The sequence below is a fragment of the Urtica dioica genome, chromosome 1, assembly GCF_054948205.1.
Source record: "Urtica dioica subsp. dioica isolate 48M chromosome 1, U.dioica_male_clone48M_v1_H2, whole genome shotgun sequence".
Lineage (NCBI taxonomy): Eukaryota > Viridiplantae > Streptophyta > Magnoliopsida > Rosales > Urticaceae > Urtica > Urtica dioica.
In genome coordinates, this window is record NC_142756.1 from 1,025,708 (window position 1) to 1,040,157 (window position 14,450).

Here is a 14,450-nt window from a genome sequence, read left to right on the forward strand (position 1 = left end):
CTCCTCAAACAAACACCTGGAGCGACCTGAAGAACCGGTCAGCCAAAGTAGAGACCCGCGCTCGCGCCTGGGGAATAAAGGCCGATCTTCCGAAAGCAGACGAAGAAGCGTCACCAAGGCGGGAATGGCGGATGCCCCGTGAGGCCGACTTATGCTTGATGCGTGGTCAAACTTTTAGCATTTATCCCCGAGCAGTCGAAGCCCTCCGGTGCGGCAGAGCCTTCCGCCAGGTGCCACTCCGTCTTCTCGAAGCATCAGCCCGCAGCATCAACCTCCGTCTTCGAGACCTCGGAATGAGCACGCCTTTGCAAAATGCAAAAGTGCAGTCGCCTTCCAAGCTGGCCGAGACGGAAGCCATGATCTTCCCCTAATAGGTCACGATTACACAATCGTCACCCTGCTAGTCACCGTCGAGTCCCATGGACTCCGGGTTGATGATATCATCAAACAAAACGCCATCGAAGAAAGACTTGGGCATGACCTCGCCCAAAGATCAACTGGCCGTAACATGCCGATACGCCTCTACACAAATGCACGCCTCACTTGCGCATGCATTTCCCATTTGCTCCGGGGCTAGAGCGACGGACGCAAGCGCGTTTGCCTCGTCCACGTCGAGCTACGTCTCTTATCCGCTTGGATCCTCCTCCACGTGTCGATCACACACTCGTGCCGAGAAAGACGGAAAAGCGAGAAAGAGCACTTACAATTGTGAGAGTATTCTTTATAATCACAAAGGCTTCGCAACAGTGAAGCTCTGGGGAGTCTATTTTCCTCAAACATCCGGCGGAAACAACTAAAAGTTCACCGCCCGGGGCCTCCCGAGCAATGAACTTGGGGGGCTAATGTTGTCGGTCGTTTTCGGAAAACCCGAGACGCCAAGAAGACACGCCATTCAAAGGGCCGATGGTCAGGCCGGAGGTCCTAAAGAGCGGCGAGCCTTCTCTCACGAGTCGACTGACAAATCCTCATGCCCCTCGAGTCGAGCCCCGAGTCGTTCCTCGAGTCGAGCCTTGGGTTGTTCCTCGAGTCGGTCTCCTCGAGTCGAGCTTCACTCCTCGAGTCGAGCCTCGAGTCGCTCCTCGAATCGAGTCACTCTCGCCAAGTGGAAACCTTCATATTTCATGTGGCAAGAATGGTATTCGAAGACCCCTAAGGGCCCACAAGAGCCCGGCAAGACGGGCCATTCGCCGCGCGCACGGCGCGCTGCGCCGGCCGGCCGTGCAGCAAGCAGCGCGCCGCTCCATGCAGGCGCGTGCCGCGCCAAGACGCGCCCGCGCCGCGCGTCTTGCGCCGCGTCCACTGACCCGCGCGCCGCGCCAGATGACCCGCGCGTCGCGCGTTGTGCGCCGCTCTTTGTGCGCCACGCGCGCCGTGCGCCTCCACTTGATGGCGCGCGCGTTCCTAGTCCCACATGGACGAAAAAGGAGCCTCCTAAGGCCCCCAAACACCTATAAATACTCCCTCCCATTGAGGGGAAAGCCATCCAATAAATCCTTTCATCTCCTATCGACACGCTCGATTTCTTACTCACAACTACTTCTCTGGATGCCATATTTGGCCTGAAGTAGTCTCTCTCCTCTCTCTCTCGTTCTCAGAGGTTCCGAAGCACTCACGGGGACTTCCCGGACGTCGCTCCCTCTGACCGAACGTTCTCCGGTGCTCAAGCACGCCCCTAGGGTTCTCGACTAGAGTTCCCCTCGCGCGTCTAACACACTAGACACACGCGCGACTTACGCGTCCGGCATTTCCAACTAGGAATCGCCTACGCGTCCGGAATCTCCGCCACAACAAGGAACTCTTGACTTAGAGTCTTCCACGTCTCCAAAAGAGAGAAAACACACATTCTCTCTCGCGCTCACGATCTCCGAAGTCCTGAGACGCCGCCGAGGACTCCTCGCGCCCCGTCTCCTTCGTCGAGCACGCTTCTCCACCAAGGCTCCGCGCCTCATACAGCGTCATACACGCTTGAACTACGTTCTGACCTGATCCCACACACGGGTACGTAGGCAGCCGACAACCAAGGCACGGTCACTCCTCCTCCTCACCCCCTACCTCTCCCGAGAGGCGGGTTGATCGGAGAAAACCCTAGCTCGAGACTATCGAGTTCACACTCTTGGCCCGGGTGCGATCACTTGGTCCGGCCTTGGATCGAACCGCCCGAGGTTTTAAATAGTTGTTCATTTTCGTGCGACAACACCGATCACTGCCCGCACGGAATCATAGGTCCAACAGAGAATGCAAAATTTGTGGGTAATTACAACCGTCCCCCGATCCAGAACTACAACAACAATCACATGAAGGCGGGAAATAATTCTCAAAATTTTGCATGGAGAGGATCACAAAATCAAGCGTTACAAAGGGTTCAAAATCAACAGGGCTTTTTTCAACATGCGCTCACCTGAGCCCGAGTCCAACCTCGAAGACGGCCTTGCGATCTTCAAACATTTTGAATATTATTTATATTCAGTTTAATTAGTTGACTTACAATAAGTGACTTGCATAAATCACCTTTTCACCAACATTTATTCAACTTAATTAGTCTTGCCATTATCCACTGTGCTGCAAAAGGGCCTTTCTTTCATCCACCAATGATTCCGATGCATCGGATTCAGCATCTCCATTTCTCCGATCTTGTTTCGCATTTCCCCAAATCACGGCGTAAAATCCCAACAAAAGTATAGTTGCTCCAATTACACTAAAAAAAATACAAATGCCAAAAGGGAAGACAATTTTTAAAAAAATCATTTTAATACACATAAAAATTAAGTTGATATGCAACACATTTACCTCCCGAGATATAGAGCGTCGCCAAGATATACGACTCCCATAGCCGAAGCGATGAAAAAAGAGAACGGCCTAAAGATCGCGACATAAATAGGTCCTTTTATGTTCAGCCCCCATGTGTGTACCGTTGCGCTCAAGGTTGGACCGAAAAATCCCTTCGAAACTCAAAATTTTTAATAAGAATTTTAAGAATAACTAAGCCTTAGGGAGATATAAATAATATAGTACTTACAAAGATGACAACTGTGATTAGTGCCATATCGGAACTCAGCGTCCACGCACTCGGGTCCGTTCCCACAATGAACGACACGGCAGCCGCGATGATCGATGTAAACAGAGAGAATAACGCTACCACAATTAGCTCACACGGGTATGATCTGATGATTTTTGTCTGAAAAAATAGGACGCAATGAAACATTATCGGATAAAAATGCAAGTTCTAAATTAAATGATGTTGGCGACCATGAATTGTTTCAAGTAGCCGTACATGATCAGTTTCTAAATATTATTTTTTGAACGAGTAGTCGTTAATGAGGCGAGCAGCTCGTGAGCTATTAAGGGCTCATCGTGATAAGTTGAAAACAAAAATTTATCCCTCCATGGAAAAAATAGGTTAAATTTAAACTTCAGGGTGTTGTCACCGAAAACAATTTTGTAACAAAATTTCAGCAAAATTCTGATACTTTAAAAAATATATATTATTTTGACGGTAAGTAACCATAACAAAATGAAATTATGTAGTAATTTCTACCAAAATCGACGAAATCAAGAACTTTGGGAAATATTAGTATAAAGAGTTGCTTTATATAAGAGGAGGTGTGAATATGAATTAAAATGAATAAGTTCTTTTTTTAAGGAAAATTTCTGGTTCCTGGTATACATGTTTATCTTGTATTTAATTCTTGCTGTATCGATTAATTTAGAAATTTCTTATCAGATTCCTATTATCCAAACTTAGTATTTGTAACCATTTTAAGTACGTAACTAATTATAATGTAATACAGACAGAAAATGACTTGTGCGACGTGCATTTACGCATATTGATATTACCCTTGGCAAAAATTTAGTTATATCCGTTGCTAAGCAAAAAGAAATTGAGTTCCAAAGATTGGAAGTCTTAGGGTCATTAGAGACAATAACAAAAATATATAGATCACAAGTGAAAGAAAAAAAAACCCTTAATTACTGACCTGGAAAATATACCAGGTTGAATTGAAGATACAAAATCCGAGAAGCACAATGCCACCCATAACCCAATTGGATTGCGAGGCTTGAAAAGCGTTATCTATGGAATTCGAAGAAATTGAAGACGAAGATGAAGAGGCCCAAATCACAGGCCCATTGTAAAGAACAGCTATCAAAGCACCCGAAATCGACACCACCGTGCCAATGGTCTTGGCTTGGCCTCTCCAGCTTCTCAAATCCACAATCTCCATCCTTTTTTTTTTTTTTTTTTTTATATATACAACGAATATATAATTATTGTTTAGACGACGGTCCATGAATAATAATGATAACTTAATACTAAATAGAAAATAAAAGAAACAAACCTGAAAAGGACTGCCAAAATAAAAGTAAACGCCGGTGGAAGGTTGCTTATGGCGGAGAAAAGAGCCGGCGAACTATATTCTATGCCTTTGAAGGCACATATATGACCTCCATATCTGCTTTTTAATTTCATCAGTAAAATTCAATTTCCAAATTTGCTAATTAGGTCAACTTTTTTGGTTTTTTTTTTTTAACATATATACCCGATGGCTGAGAGGACGATGATTTTGAAGATTAAAGACGAGCTTATTGGAGGAAGTGCTGGCCTGTTTCCAATGATTTAGTCACAAGATTTTAAATACAATATATGAAATTAAATAAGTGACGTAAAATTGAATTATGAGAATGAAATAGAGAAGAAAAAAATAATAGGTTATTATTGCCTGGGAAAGATGAAGATAAAAGGAAGAAGGACGAGAGCTCCAATGGCGTAAGTGTAAGTGACGAACACGAAATAAGTCAACCCTTTCAAAGAAGCTGCTTTGTATAATGTGTTTAAGCTCACGTTTATGAACTCCACGCCTGCCATGGCCGCGAATGACTTCACTTCTTTATTCCAATCCCAACTATTGTCCATTCTCTCTCTCTCTCTCTATCTCTCTCTCTCTCTATTATATATGTATGCGCACATATATTGACAGAACACGAACATGCACTAGCAATCGAAAACACTTGGCTTGGACGGTATTATGATATATAATAAAAAAAATTGGCTACTTTAGAATAAGGGCCACTTGTATTATATACATATATACATATATATATATATATATATATATATATATATATATATATAGTAGCGTATCTAATTTATTTTGTTGTTTTGATCATTCGATTAATGATGGAGATTTTGTCCTCGTAAAGCTTACATAAAATGAAATAAAAAGCTATAATTGACTCCCTTTAATTTTTATCAACAACTCTACCCTTATCATTATCTTTTGGATGGTTCCATTTCATGGACATATCAAGAAAAAATTGATAGTAAACTTTTTTAAGAAAATGTTTCTAGAAAGTGGTCTTCCTAATTTAGATTCTTCTTCCTTAAAATTTGGACTTATTACATCAAGCAACTTTTGCCTAACACCCAATAATACAAATATGGTAGATCTTTTAACAACAAAAGATACCTTAAAATAATAATGATTCAAGACTAGAATCTTATAAACACACATCATGTGTGGACTTCCATCAAACAGAAAATTTATCACACTAAAAATTTCGAGCAACATGATGACTCTTTTCACATATCTTCAGAGGTTAACGGATGAATCAAATTGCTCGAAAATCACAGACCATGGACAAGGAGTACCGTCAAAATACCAACTACAAAAACTTGAACTCCTAACTCGAAAGAAGACTAAATCTTCTTGAAAACACAAAAACCACTTCATTGTTGTGGACATTACAATAAACCACAGAGAGTGTACAAGTTCAATGTAAACAAGTCTAAACAAAACAACATACGAAGTGAATAATAAGATAAGTACGATCAGAAAAAATAAATTACTATTGAGGCTTTTATTGGGCAGTGCCTCATTTCTCTCGTTCTTACAGTTTTATTTAGCTTATAATTATTTAAAATGTATACAGTTTCTTGTTTACAAATTCATTTAAAATAATAGCAAAATCATCTAATCATTTTTTTAAAGTTGTTTAAGAAAAAATTGATAAACTAAAATATAAAAGATGCCATCTTCGATCGAATGAGATATTTGTTAAATTTCTCCCTAATATATATATATATATATATATATATATATATATATATATTGTGTGTGTGTATATATATATTAGGGCTTTAAACCCGTAAAATAAAGTTAATATTACACTTTTGTTGGAAGTTATCTCGAGATATATATCAAAGGAATTCTCCATAGAGGAACTATTAATTTCTCACAAACTGTGTATTGTCAATCTATGATTATACATGTATTAATTTCCAATCTCTTGGTCGATACTCGATGCACTATTACTCCGTAATAAAGAGGTCTTCTCATTTGATGAATCCGAAGCACAATCCTTGTAATCTTTATCTTCTTGAGCTTTTGTCCATATTACAGCATACAACCCAAGTAGTAGAATTATTACTCCAACCACACTATAAATTTACACAATAAAAATTCAATTAAAAAAAATACCTTTGTTATATACATACAAAATTTTAGATTTATATATTTCAAATTTATTTTTCAAAACTTGGAATTAGTCATTTTCTTCTCCAATTTTTTGCTTGGGAAAAAAAAAAGTAAAATAATTATTAATTAAATGTTACTTGCGTTGTTGTTTTTTTTTTTGTTTTTTTTTTTTTCATTTCGAAGTAATATATAAGTGTAACAAAAAGTTTGTGTTATTTTCTGAATCGCCTTTCATATTTATTTTGAACAAATTCAATAAGAGTATATTTTTCTTACCTTCCAAGATATAGAGTTTCGCTTAGAAATATTACGCCGGAAATAGCCGCGATAACAACAGAAACCGGCGTAAATATTGCAACGTAAAGAGGCCCTTTTTTATGGACCACCCATGTGTTCATCAACACGTTGAAGGACGGACCAAATAATCCCTGAATAAAAAACATAAATAAGTACAATATAAAAATCAATTTAACACGAACGTCTATATGCAATTAAATACCAAAAATAATTCTTACAGCTAAAACAATGGTGAGCAAGGAAAAATCAAGCCTTAATTTCCATGCACTCCAGTTTTCTTCGGCGACAAGGCATATCGGCAACGCTATAGCTATCTTGCATATGAAATAAAGGAGTGATACAACTCTCTCGTCCGGGTACATTTTCATCACCTTACCCTATAAATTTCCAAAAAAATTAATCATAGAAATTCCTAGTGTATATATACCCTTTTAATCTTTATTAGTATATAGATGGCATGTGTTACGTACCTGAACAATTAACCAACTTGAACCAAAAAGGTTTAACAAAATAAGCAAAAGGCCTCCGATGATCCAATTTTTGTCGGACATGTGAAGCGAAGTGGACGACAACGGCGGTGAAGAAGAAGAAGCTGGCGAAATGACAATTGGACCCTTGTAGAAAATCGCTACCAAAGCCCCCGATATTGAAAGCGTTATTCCTATTATTTTGATTTTTGTTGTTGAACTTTTCAAATCCAACTTCTCCAACCTTTACATCGGCACAAGAAAATTGGAAAGTTATACAAATGTCTCGTTTGAAGATCGTAATTATAAGAATATGTCGTATTTTTATACGTTTCATGAATATTTCCTTTTCTAATTTTCAAACGATTTTACATATTTATTAAATGAAATGGTAAATTTGAAAGAAAAAAAGCTAAATGAGACCAAGAAAAAAAAATCTAAATAAAACAGTAAACAACAAGGAAAATACAGTAAAAGTATAAATAAAATAAAATAAAAAAGTTAAAAGAGTTATTTGGGGATTAAAATTAAAAATAAGGCGCCAATATTTATGTTACAAACTAAAATACATTACCATTTTTAAAAATAAAATAATTAAATTGACCCTAAAACACTAAATAAAAATCAAGCAAGTTTAAGATTTTTAGTGTATATAAAAAATATTACATGGGAAATATTATTGCATGTTTATTATACTTGTTAACTACCTTAAGTAACTAACCTATGTATTATGTAACTTAATTAAATAAAAAATAAAACCTGAAAATAACACCGAGTATGATAGTGAAAGCCGGGCCAAGGGAGGAAGTAGCGGAGGCGAGAGTTGGGGAGCTGTATTCTACGCCTTTGAATGAACATATGTTGAACATAATCCTGTTCCCCATCAAATATCATGGGATATATATTTATATATACTAATTGGTAATTAATAGTCAAATGTTCCTAATTATCAACCGGGAATTAGACGTTCTTACCCGATAATCGCAGAAACAACAATTGTGTAGAAGGTACAGAGCTTAAAAGGAGGCAGTTCTTCTCTTCTGCAGGTTTTGTATCATTATTATTGTAAGTGTATTTTTCATGTTACTTAAATTTTTTTTAAAAAAAGTAATTATATTTAAGTTAAATTATAAATTAAAGAATAGTTTTTTTTTTTTTTTTTTTTTTTTGTGTGTGTGTGTTTGTGTGTGAAATAGTACACTTACTTTTAACTGTTCAAAAAGAATATTCCAACAATTTAAATTTCTATTAAACGGTATACCTCACATTATAATAATGAAAAACTATACATTTATTTTTCAAATTTCAATTTTACTTTATAGGATAAAGTTTGATTTTTAATTGAAACCTCATAACTACTTGATAGAATATGGTATGATCTGAGTGAAAATGCTGTCATTTGTCATTTATTTAGGACTAAAATGATAAGAGTATGGTATGATCTGCATAAATTACAATTAAAAGAGGTTCCTATATAAGAGGTACCTGGGAAGAATGAAAGGAAGAGGGGCTAGAGAGAGAGTACCAACAAAATAAGAGTAAGAAATGAAAACAAAGTAAGTCAAGCCTTTGGAATTGGCTGCTTTGTAGACTGTGTTTATTCCGACCGACGCCAGCTGTACGGCCGCCATGCCCGTGAACGACGCCATTTCTCTTCTCCATTCAGATCCTATTCCCATCTCTCTCTCTCTCTCTCTCTCTCTCTCTCTCTCTCTCTCTCTCTCTCTCTCTATCAAAGCATTATATTTGTATAGGAGAAGCCCAAACCCAAATCATTAGGTGCTGATCGTGTGTTGGCCATTAACTTGGCAACTAATTCTTCCAGGGCATTATTGATTACCATAATGATATAATATTTGGGTCGCTAAATGAATTATTATCATATGGAAAACTATCATGAAACATAATGTCACGTTTATTTATATTTTTATTTTAAAGGAAAAGGGCATTCCGGAACCTAAACGCCTCTTGGAGAATAGGCGTTTATTAAGTGAAGAGAAGCATTAATGTTCATATTGTCGTTGCACATGTTATTTTATATATCACAGACCGGCTTAAAGAATATATTTTATTAAATTAATTAATAAGCAACATGTTACACAATACTTCAAGGTGAGGAACTCTAAAAGTGTCCACTATAACATTATTTTATATATATTTCATTTATTTTTTCTTTTTACATTTGTTTGCCTATAAAATATTAGTGAACACTGGTGTCATATATAAATATCACTGCCTTAAATTTTAAGTTGCCCGCAATACAATAACAAATCAAGTTGCCATCTACCTAAACTCCGTCTAAACAGGATCGATCCAAGCTATTACGTGGCCTTAAGCAACATTAAAAAAAAAAATTAGTACTGTTTAAAGATGTATCTTATAAAGAATTGGGCCTTGGACATAATAACTTTTTTCCCCCATAAATTTGAGGCCTTATTTTCATAAAAATTGAGGGCTTTTTTTTGTACAATGAAAATAAAAATTAGGTATCTTAGATCATTGTCTAAGTGGTTTAAGCCTTGGGTCGACCATGTGCCTAAGCATGATCAACTCTCATTATAGCGTTGTTAATAGAGGACTTTTGTGAAGAAGAGGTTTCCCGTGAATACGAAGAAGTCTGCCTCGTCAAAAGATGCTTCGAAGAAGACTCGTATTCCTAGCTCTCTAGTCGTCTCGAGTCCCCTTCCTCGTGATTTCTTGAAGGAAAATGTTTGGTTCCAATCTCATAGGGCCGGCTCAAGATCTAACGAGACAATACGTTATGTTTTTAGTAAATAATATAGACAAATAATAATGTATTAAAAGAATAAAATAAATAAAAATTACTTTACACCTCCGAAAATATTGCCGTTCAGAGTAAATGTTTATCAGATTACTAGTTTGTGTGTCCAATTTATTCGTGCGCTACGCGTGTTTGGTAATTACAAACTGATATGCGTGAATATGCGTGATTTTCGTATATCAAACAATTTTATCATATCAAGCTTTATGTCAAAGTTGTCAATAATGGGGTTTTTCCATCATTGGTATAGCTTCCTCTTTGCTCTTTTTCTTCTGTTTTCCCCCACGTAACAGCATAAAATCCAACCAATATTATTGTCGCTCCAATCACACTGAAACAAAATAATTAAGCACATGAAAAAGATGACTCATGAATTATTCAGTAATAACAAAAAGTTTAATCCGATTTCACCTATTTTAAAAATTGAAATCAAATTTTTAGACATTTGACAAATTGTATTGTGTTGAAAACTAAATACAGTCATACAATTGATAAATCGGGTTGGTTCTGTTATTTAAATACGTTACCATTTTTCTAAAATCAAATAAAAATGAAAAGTAATTAGAGCTTCAGTTTTACCATTAGTTATTATGAAACCGATTTTTCAAAATTCGTTTATTCGGTTATGATTAAGTTTTAAGATTCATGTTCATCAAAATCGATAACCAAGTTATGAAATATATTTATTAGGGTTGTGCACCAATCAGTTCGATTTGATTTTTTCCCGATTTTAATAATCAAAATTGAATTTCCAAATTGTGATTTTTAAACAAAGGACTTAAATGTTTGATTTATTGATCATCCAAGTAATCCGATTTCGTTTTGTTATATAAACAAGATACAATTTTTTTAATTTCAAATTATTAAGTTTGTATTAAAGAATTGGTTTTATCCATATACTATGAACCCGATTCTTCAGATATTTTTATTATCCGGTGGTTATGGTTAAGTTAAAAAAAACATATTGAAATTCTAACTGAATTTCGTATTTTTAAACCGAAAACTGAATTGAATTTTTTTTACTTCCTAACGTGCTTACGAACTTTTGGTCCAAATCGGTTCGATCATCGGATTATCCGGTTTTTTATTCATGTATATAAACGTGTGAAGGGAAAATAAATCACCTTCCTAGATAGAGAGTGTCCCCAAGTAGTGTGACACCCATCACGGCCGCGATGACGATCGAAAATGGCTTGAAAATCGAGACATAAACCGGCCCTTTGTTGTTTAGACCCCACGTGTGAACCGCCGTAACAAGGCTCGACCCGAAAAGCCCCTGAAAATTCCGCTTGAATAGCTTTAGTATCATCATTTAATTGAATTAATAGGAGACAATAATGTATTTAGTATTTACAGTGAGTATAACGGTGACCAATGCCAAATCGGTTCTAAGTGTCCAAGCATTTATATTTGTTTCAAAGATGGCACCGTATATCGCTGCGACAATCGCCGTGAATAGCGGCGCCGCTACTCCCACAGCTAGCACATTCGGATATAATTTGACAATTTGAGTCTGCAAAAAAAAAAAAAAAAAAAATTTGATTAAAAATACCTCAACTTACTTTCTATCAATAACTAATTGGGTAGCTGAAGTGATAAGCAGATATCATGGATTTGAGTTACAATTGGGACAAAGTTACCCATCAATATATATATATATATATATATATATATATATAGCCAGTGGCGGATCCAAACTCGGGGGGGGCAAAACTGAAATTATGAGGCGATGATATGCTTGCCCTTCAACTTTTTTGAAATTTATGTGTTCATGATTGAAATTTATCTATTTCATTAAAGAGAGCCCTTAATTTAACGTACCCTTGTCAATCAAATATTCATTTGAGACAAATTATATATAGAATCTTAGATTTTTATTTATAATTGTAACTAATTGGGTAGCTGAATAGTGATAAGCATATATATATGGCATTTGCAGGGTAGAATGGATTGATTACCTGAATAATGAAACTTAAGGAGCAGAATATGGATGCACAAACAAGCAAAACACATCCAACGACCCAATTAGTATTCGAGGCTTGGCCAAGTGATAACGACGACGCCTGAGACTCAGATGAAAAAATCACCGGACCCTTGAAGAGAATTGTCACCAAAGCTCCCAATACGGAGATTATAGTGCCTATGATTTTGGCTCGGGTTTTCGCGCTTCCAAAATTCATACTTTCCATCCTTTTTTCATATATAGAGAAGATGATGAAACACAACTATCATTAATTAATCATATAGGAATAACATATATACCTTATGTGTTCATTAATCATGGTGCCCATTTTTTGTGTCTGTATTTTTTTTTTAATTGAAATATCTAGCATAAAATTGTTAAAATTAAATATTTTATCTCAATTATTTTTACCAAGTGGAAAACATGACAAATGTTTTGAAAAACGTGACATAAGAATTATCCACGAGTTGATTATTATATATAATTCACAAAATATGATACTGTATAGTTATGAATTATTTACAGCTAATAAAAGGGATATATATATATATATATATATATATATATATATATATATATATATATAAAGAAAAAGCTATACTAATTTCTTAAATATTCTAGCAAACTAACACAAAAAATAAAGTTTTTTTTGTCAAAGTAATGTTATTTACCCTGCTTGTGAATTTATATACAAGAGTAAAAATATAATTTACACATGTATTCATAAGTGCGAATTTTTCTTAAAACTTTTGCTATTTTAGACCAACCTGAAAATGACGGCGAAAATGAAAGTGATAACCGGAACAAGATTGACAATACAATAGGCAATAGTTGGTGAAGTGTAATATATTCCTTTGTATGAACAAACACTGCCGGCGAACCTGCCTCAATCATGAAATTTAAACCCATCCGCACACAAATAATAATCAATCTCATGAAATTAATATTACTCTAAAATAAAATTAAAATAAAAGAAATTAATATGTACATATTTTACGCACAAGAAAAAGGCAAGGATGACAAATCGGCTCATAATAGGCAAGCTGAATAGTGAAGGAAGACCTGGTCTGTTCATAGCAAAACAAGAAGATGAAATTTTGGTAAGATCAGAGAGAAGAAATAAAGCATCAAATTTAAATACCAATTGATCATACCAAAGAAATAAAAAATATATATATATATACATAAAAATAAAAACCTGGGAAAGATGAAGAGTAGAGGGAAAAAAGCAATAGCTCCAATGAAGCTAGAGTAAGGAATGAGGACAAAGTTGCTCAACCCTTTCGCCGCCGCGGCTTTGTACAAAGTCAACAGTATGACGTTGACTAATTCTACGGCAGCCATGGCCGAGAATGATACCACTTCCTTCTTACAGTTCTCCGTCATTGCCATTATTTATCTGTTTATTATTTATTTGTTTTTCACCTCTGATCAGTATCTATTTTAGCTTCGATTACTACATGTCGGCAAAAAAAAATGCTGTACTTTCTTATAGGAAAAAACAAAATCGCACATATTTGGTTGTTGTTGGAGTGGGAATAGTTTATCATTAAGATATTTAGTAGTGGATGCATGACAGATCAGTCGTTACTTTAATAACCATTTAATTTTCTTATTATAATTATTTCCTCATGAGATGCATTATTGCTATTTGCAACAATCATTTTTTTTTTTTAATTATTTCTTTTCATAAAAAAGATTCAGATGGTTACCAACCATACTAACTAAGTTGGGCTATATATGCTTAATATTCAAATGATTGGGCTAAAATTTTAATTGAGAAAAGACATTTGACTATTTCATAAGGTTTAGAATTATATCATCAATTACACACTAGAGTCAGAACTCTTAATGTGAATGTTTATTTAAGCCAAGTTAGAATAGGTGTCTTGCAACTCTATGCTTAACTCTTTTTCGTGTGAATAGTTTTAAGACAGAGCCGAATATTAACTCAAACGCTATATGTAGTTAATTAACCACATACAAACTAAAATTTTGATAAAGAGTTGGCATTCTATTAATTTTACAAAATAGTTATAAATATTTAAAATTAACAAAAATTAAATTTGTCACGTAAGATTTAGTGACTATGTTTAAACATATTTGAAACATCGACTAAATAGCAATGTTAACGTTTTAAATAGCTTAGTTTGTTATGTTTTCCATAAAAGAATGAATACTTCAACTTTGTTAAAATAAACATTATATTAACAATGCTCCCTTCGAATTTGGCTGCCATGCCCCTGAACAATGCCATTTCTATTCTTCATTTTGAAGTTTTTTGTACGTAATTTTACTTTTATCTTGTATATTCTCTTTCCTAACTCTTGTATACTCTCACTTTAACTTTTCATTCTGATTATCTTTATATTCTTCTATCAAATAATTTTTTGACATCACCAAAATTTATAATTTATTTTTTACAATTTATAGACACCCACTTTAATATATTTTTTATATACCTAAGAATA

At 35.4% G+C, this 14,450-nt stretch overlaps 3 protein-coding genes across 4 annotated transcripts; all 3 read right to left on the reverse strand.

The window, feature by feature from the left end:
* Nucleotides 1-2,404: 2,404 nt before the first annotated feature.
* On the reverse strand, nucleotides 2,405-4,933 carry LOC149406051 (WAT1-related protein At5g40240-like). Its single transcript, XM_089609869.1, has 7 exons — nucleotides 4,716-4,933; nucleotides 4,536-4,598; nucleotides 4,335-4,448; nucleotides 3,975-4,221; nucleotides 3,017-3,175; nucleotides 2,788-2,939; nucleotides 2,405-2,695 (listed from the first exon to the last, which is right to left on the reverse strand). The coding sequence occupies exons 1-7, from the start codon at nucleotides 4,907-4,909 to the stop codon at nucleotides 2,548-2,550; spliced, it is 1,077 nt and encodes a 358-aa protein (XP_089465995.1). The 5' UTR covers nucleotides 4,910-4,933; the 3' UTR covers nucleotides 2,405-2,547.
* Nucleotides 4,934-6,116: 1,183 nt separating this feature from the next.
* LOC149406052 (WAT1-related protein At5g40230-like) lies at nucleotides 6,117-8,958 on the reverse strand. Of its 2 annotated transcripts, none has more exons than XM_089609707.1 (7): nucleotides 8,720-8,958; nucleotides 8,209-8,274; nucleotides 7,994-8,107; nucleotides 7,238-7,478; nucleotides 6,986-7,144; nucleotides 6,747-6,898; nucleotides 6,117-6,433 (listed from the first exon to the last, which is right to left on the reverse strand). In XM_089609707.1, exons 1-7 carry the CDS (start codon nucleotides 8,911-8,913, stop codon nucleotides 6,268-6,270), a joined length of 1,092 nt encoding a protein of 363 aa, XP_089465833.1. In that variant the 5' UTR covers nucleotides 8,914-8,958; the 3' UTR covers nucleotides 6,117-6,267. The 2 variants fall into 2 exon arrangements, with proteins under 2 accessions (XP_089465833.1, XP_089465901.1); XM_089609775.1 differs by having other exon boundaries at nucleotides 6,286-6,377.
* A 1,056-nt stretch (nucleotides 8,959-10,014) lies between these two features.
* On the reverse strand, nucleotides 10,015-13,502 carry LOC149406053 (WAT1-related protein At5g40240-like). The gene is made up of 7 exons (XM_089610247.1): nucleotides 13,178-13,502; nucleotides 12,981-13,046; nucleotides 12,747-12,860; nucleotides 11,975-12,206; nucleotides 11,371-11,529; nucleotides 11,141-11,292; nucleotides 10,015-10,347 (listed from the first exon to the last, which is right to left on the reverse strand). Exons 1-7 carry the CDS (start codon nucleotides 13,369-13,371, stop codon nucleotides 10,221-10,223), a joined length of 1,044 nt encoding a protein of 347 aa, XP_089466373.1. The 5' UTR covers nucleotides 13,372-13,502; the 3' UTR covers nucleotides 10,015-10,220.
* Between the last annotated feature and the right edge of the window lie 948 nt (nucleotides 13,503-14,450).

What these genes read in the sequence shown, in the direction of transcription:
- LOC149406051 (XM_089609869.1), bottom strand. Translation starts at nt 4,909, where the DNA reads ATGGACAATAGTTGGGATTGGAATAAAGAAGTGAAGTCATTCGCGGCC. An exon ending in ATCGTCCTCTCAGCCATCGG is followed by an intron (nt 4,449 to 4,535) that starts GTATATATGTTA and finishes ATTAAAAAGCAG; the next exon opens with ATATGGAGGTCATATATGTG. An exon ending in ATTTTGGCAGTCCTTTTCAG is followed by an intron (nt 4,222 to 4,334) that starts GTTTGTTTCTTT and finishes AAAAAAAAAAAG; the next exon opens with GATGGAGATTGTGGATTTGA.
- LOC149406052 (XM_089609707.1), bottom strand. Translation starts at nt 8,913, where the DNA reads ATGGGAATAGGATCTGAATGGAGAAGAGAAATGGCGTCGTTCACGGGC. An exon ending in CTTCCTTTCATTCTTCCCAG is followed by an intron (nt 8,275 to 8,719) that starts GTACCTCTTATA and finishes CAAAACCTGCAG; the next exon opens with AAGAGAAGAACTGCCTCCTT. An exon ending in GAAACTCTATATCTTGGAAG is followed by an intron (nt 6,434 to 6,746) that starts GTAAGAAAAATA and finishes GTAAATTTATAG; the next exon opens with TGTGGTTGGAGTAATAATTC.
- LOC149406053 (XM_089610247.1), bottom strand. Translation starts at nt 13,371, where the DNA reads ATGGCAATGACGGAGAACTGTAAGAAGGAAGTGGTATCATTCTCGGCC. An exon ending in GTCATCCTTGCCTTTTTCTT is followed by an intron (nt 12,861 to 12,980) that starts GTGCGTAAAATA and finishes TGATTGAGGCAG; the next exon opens with GTTCGCCGGCAGTGTTTGTT. An exon ending in CCTTAAGTTTCATTATTCAG is followed by an intron (nt 11,530 to 11,974) that starts GTAATCAATCCA and finishes TTTTTTTTGCAG; the next exon opens with ACTCAAATTGTCAAATTATA.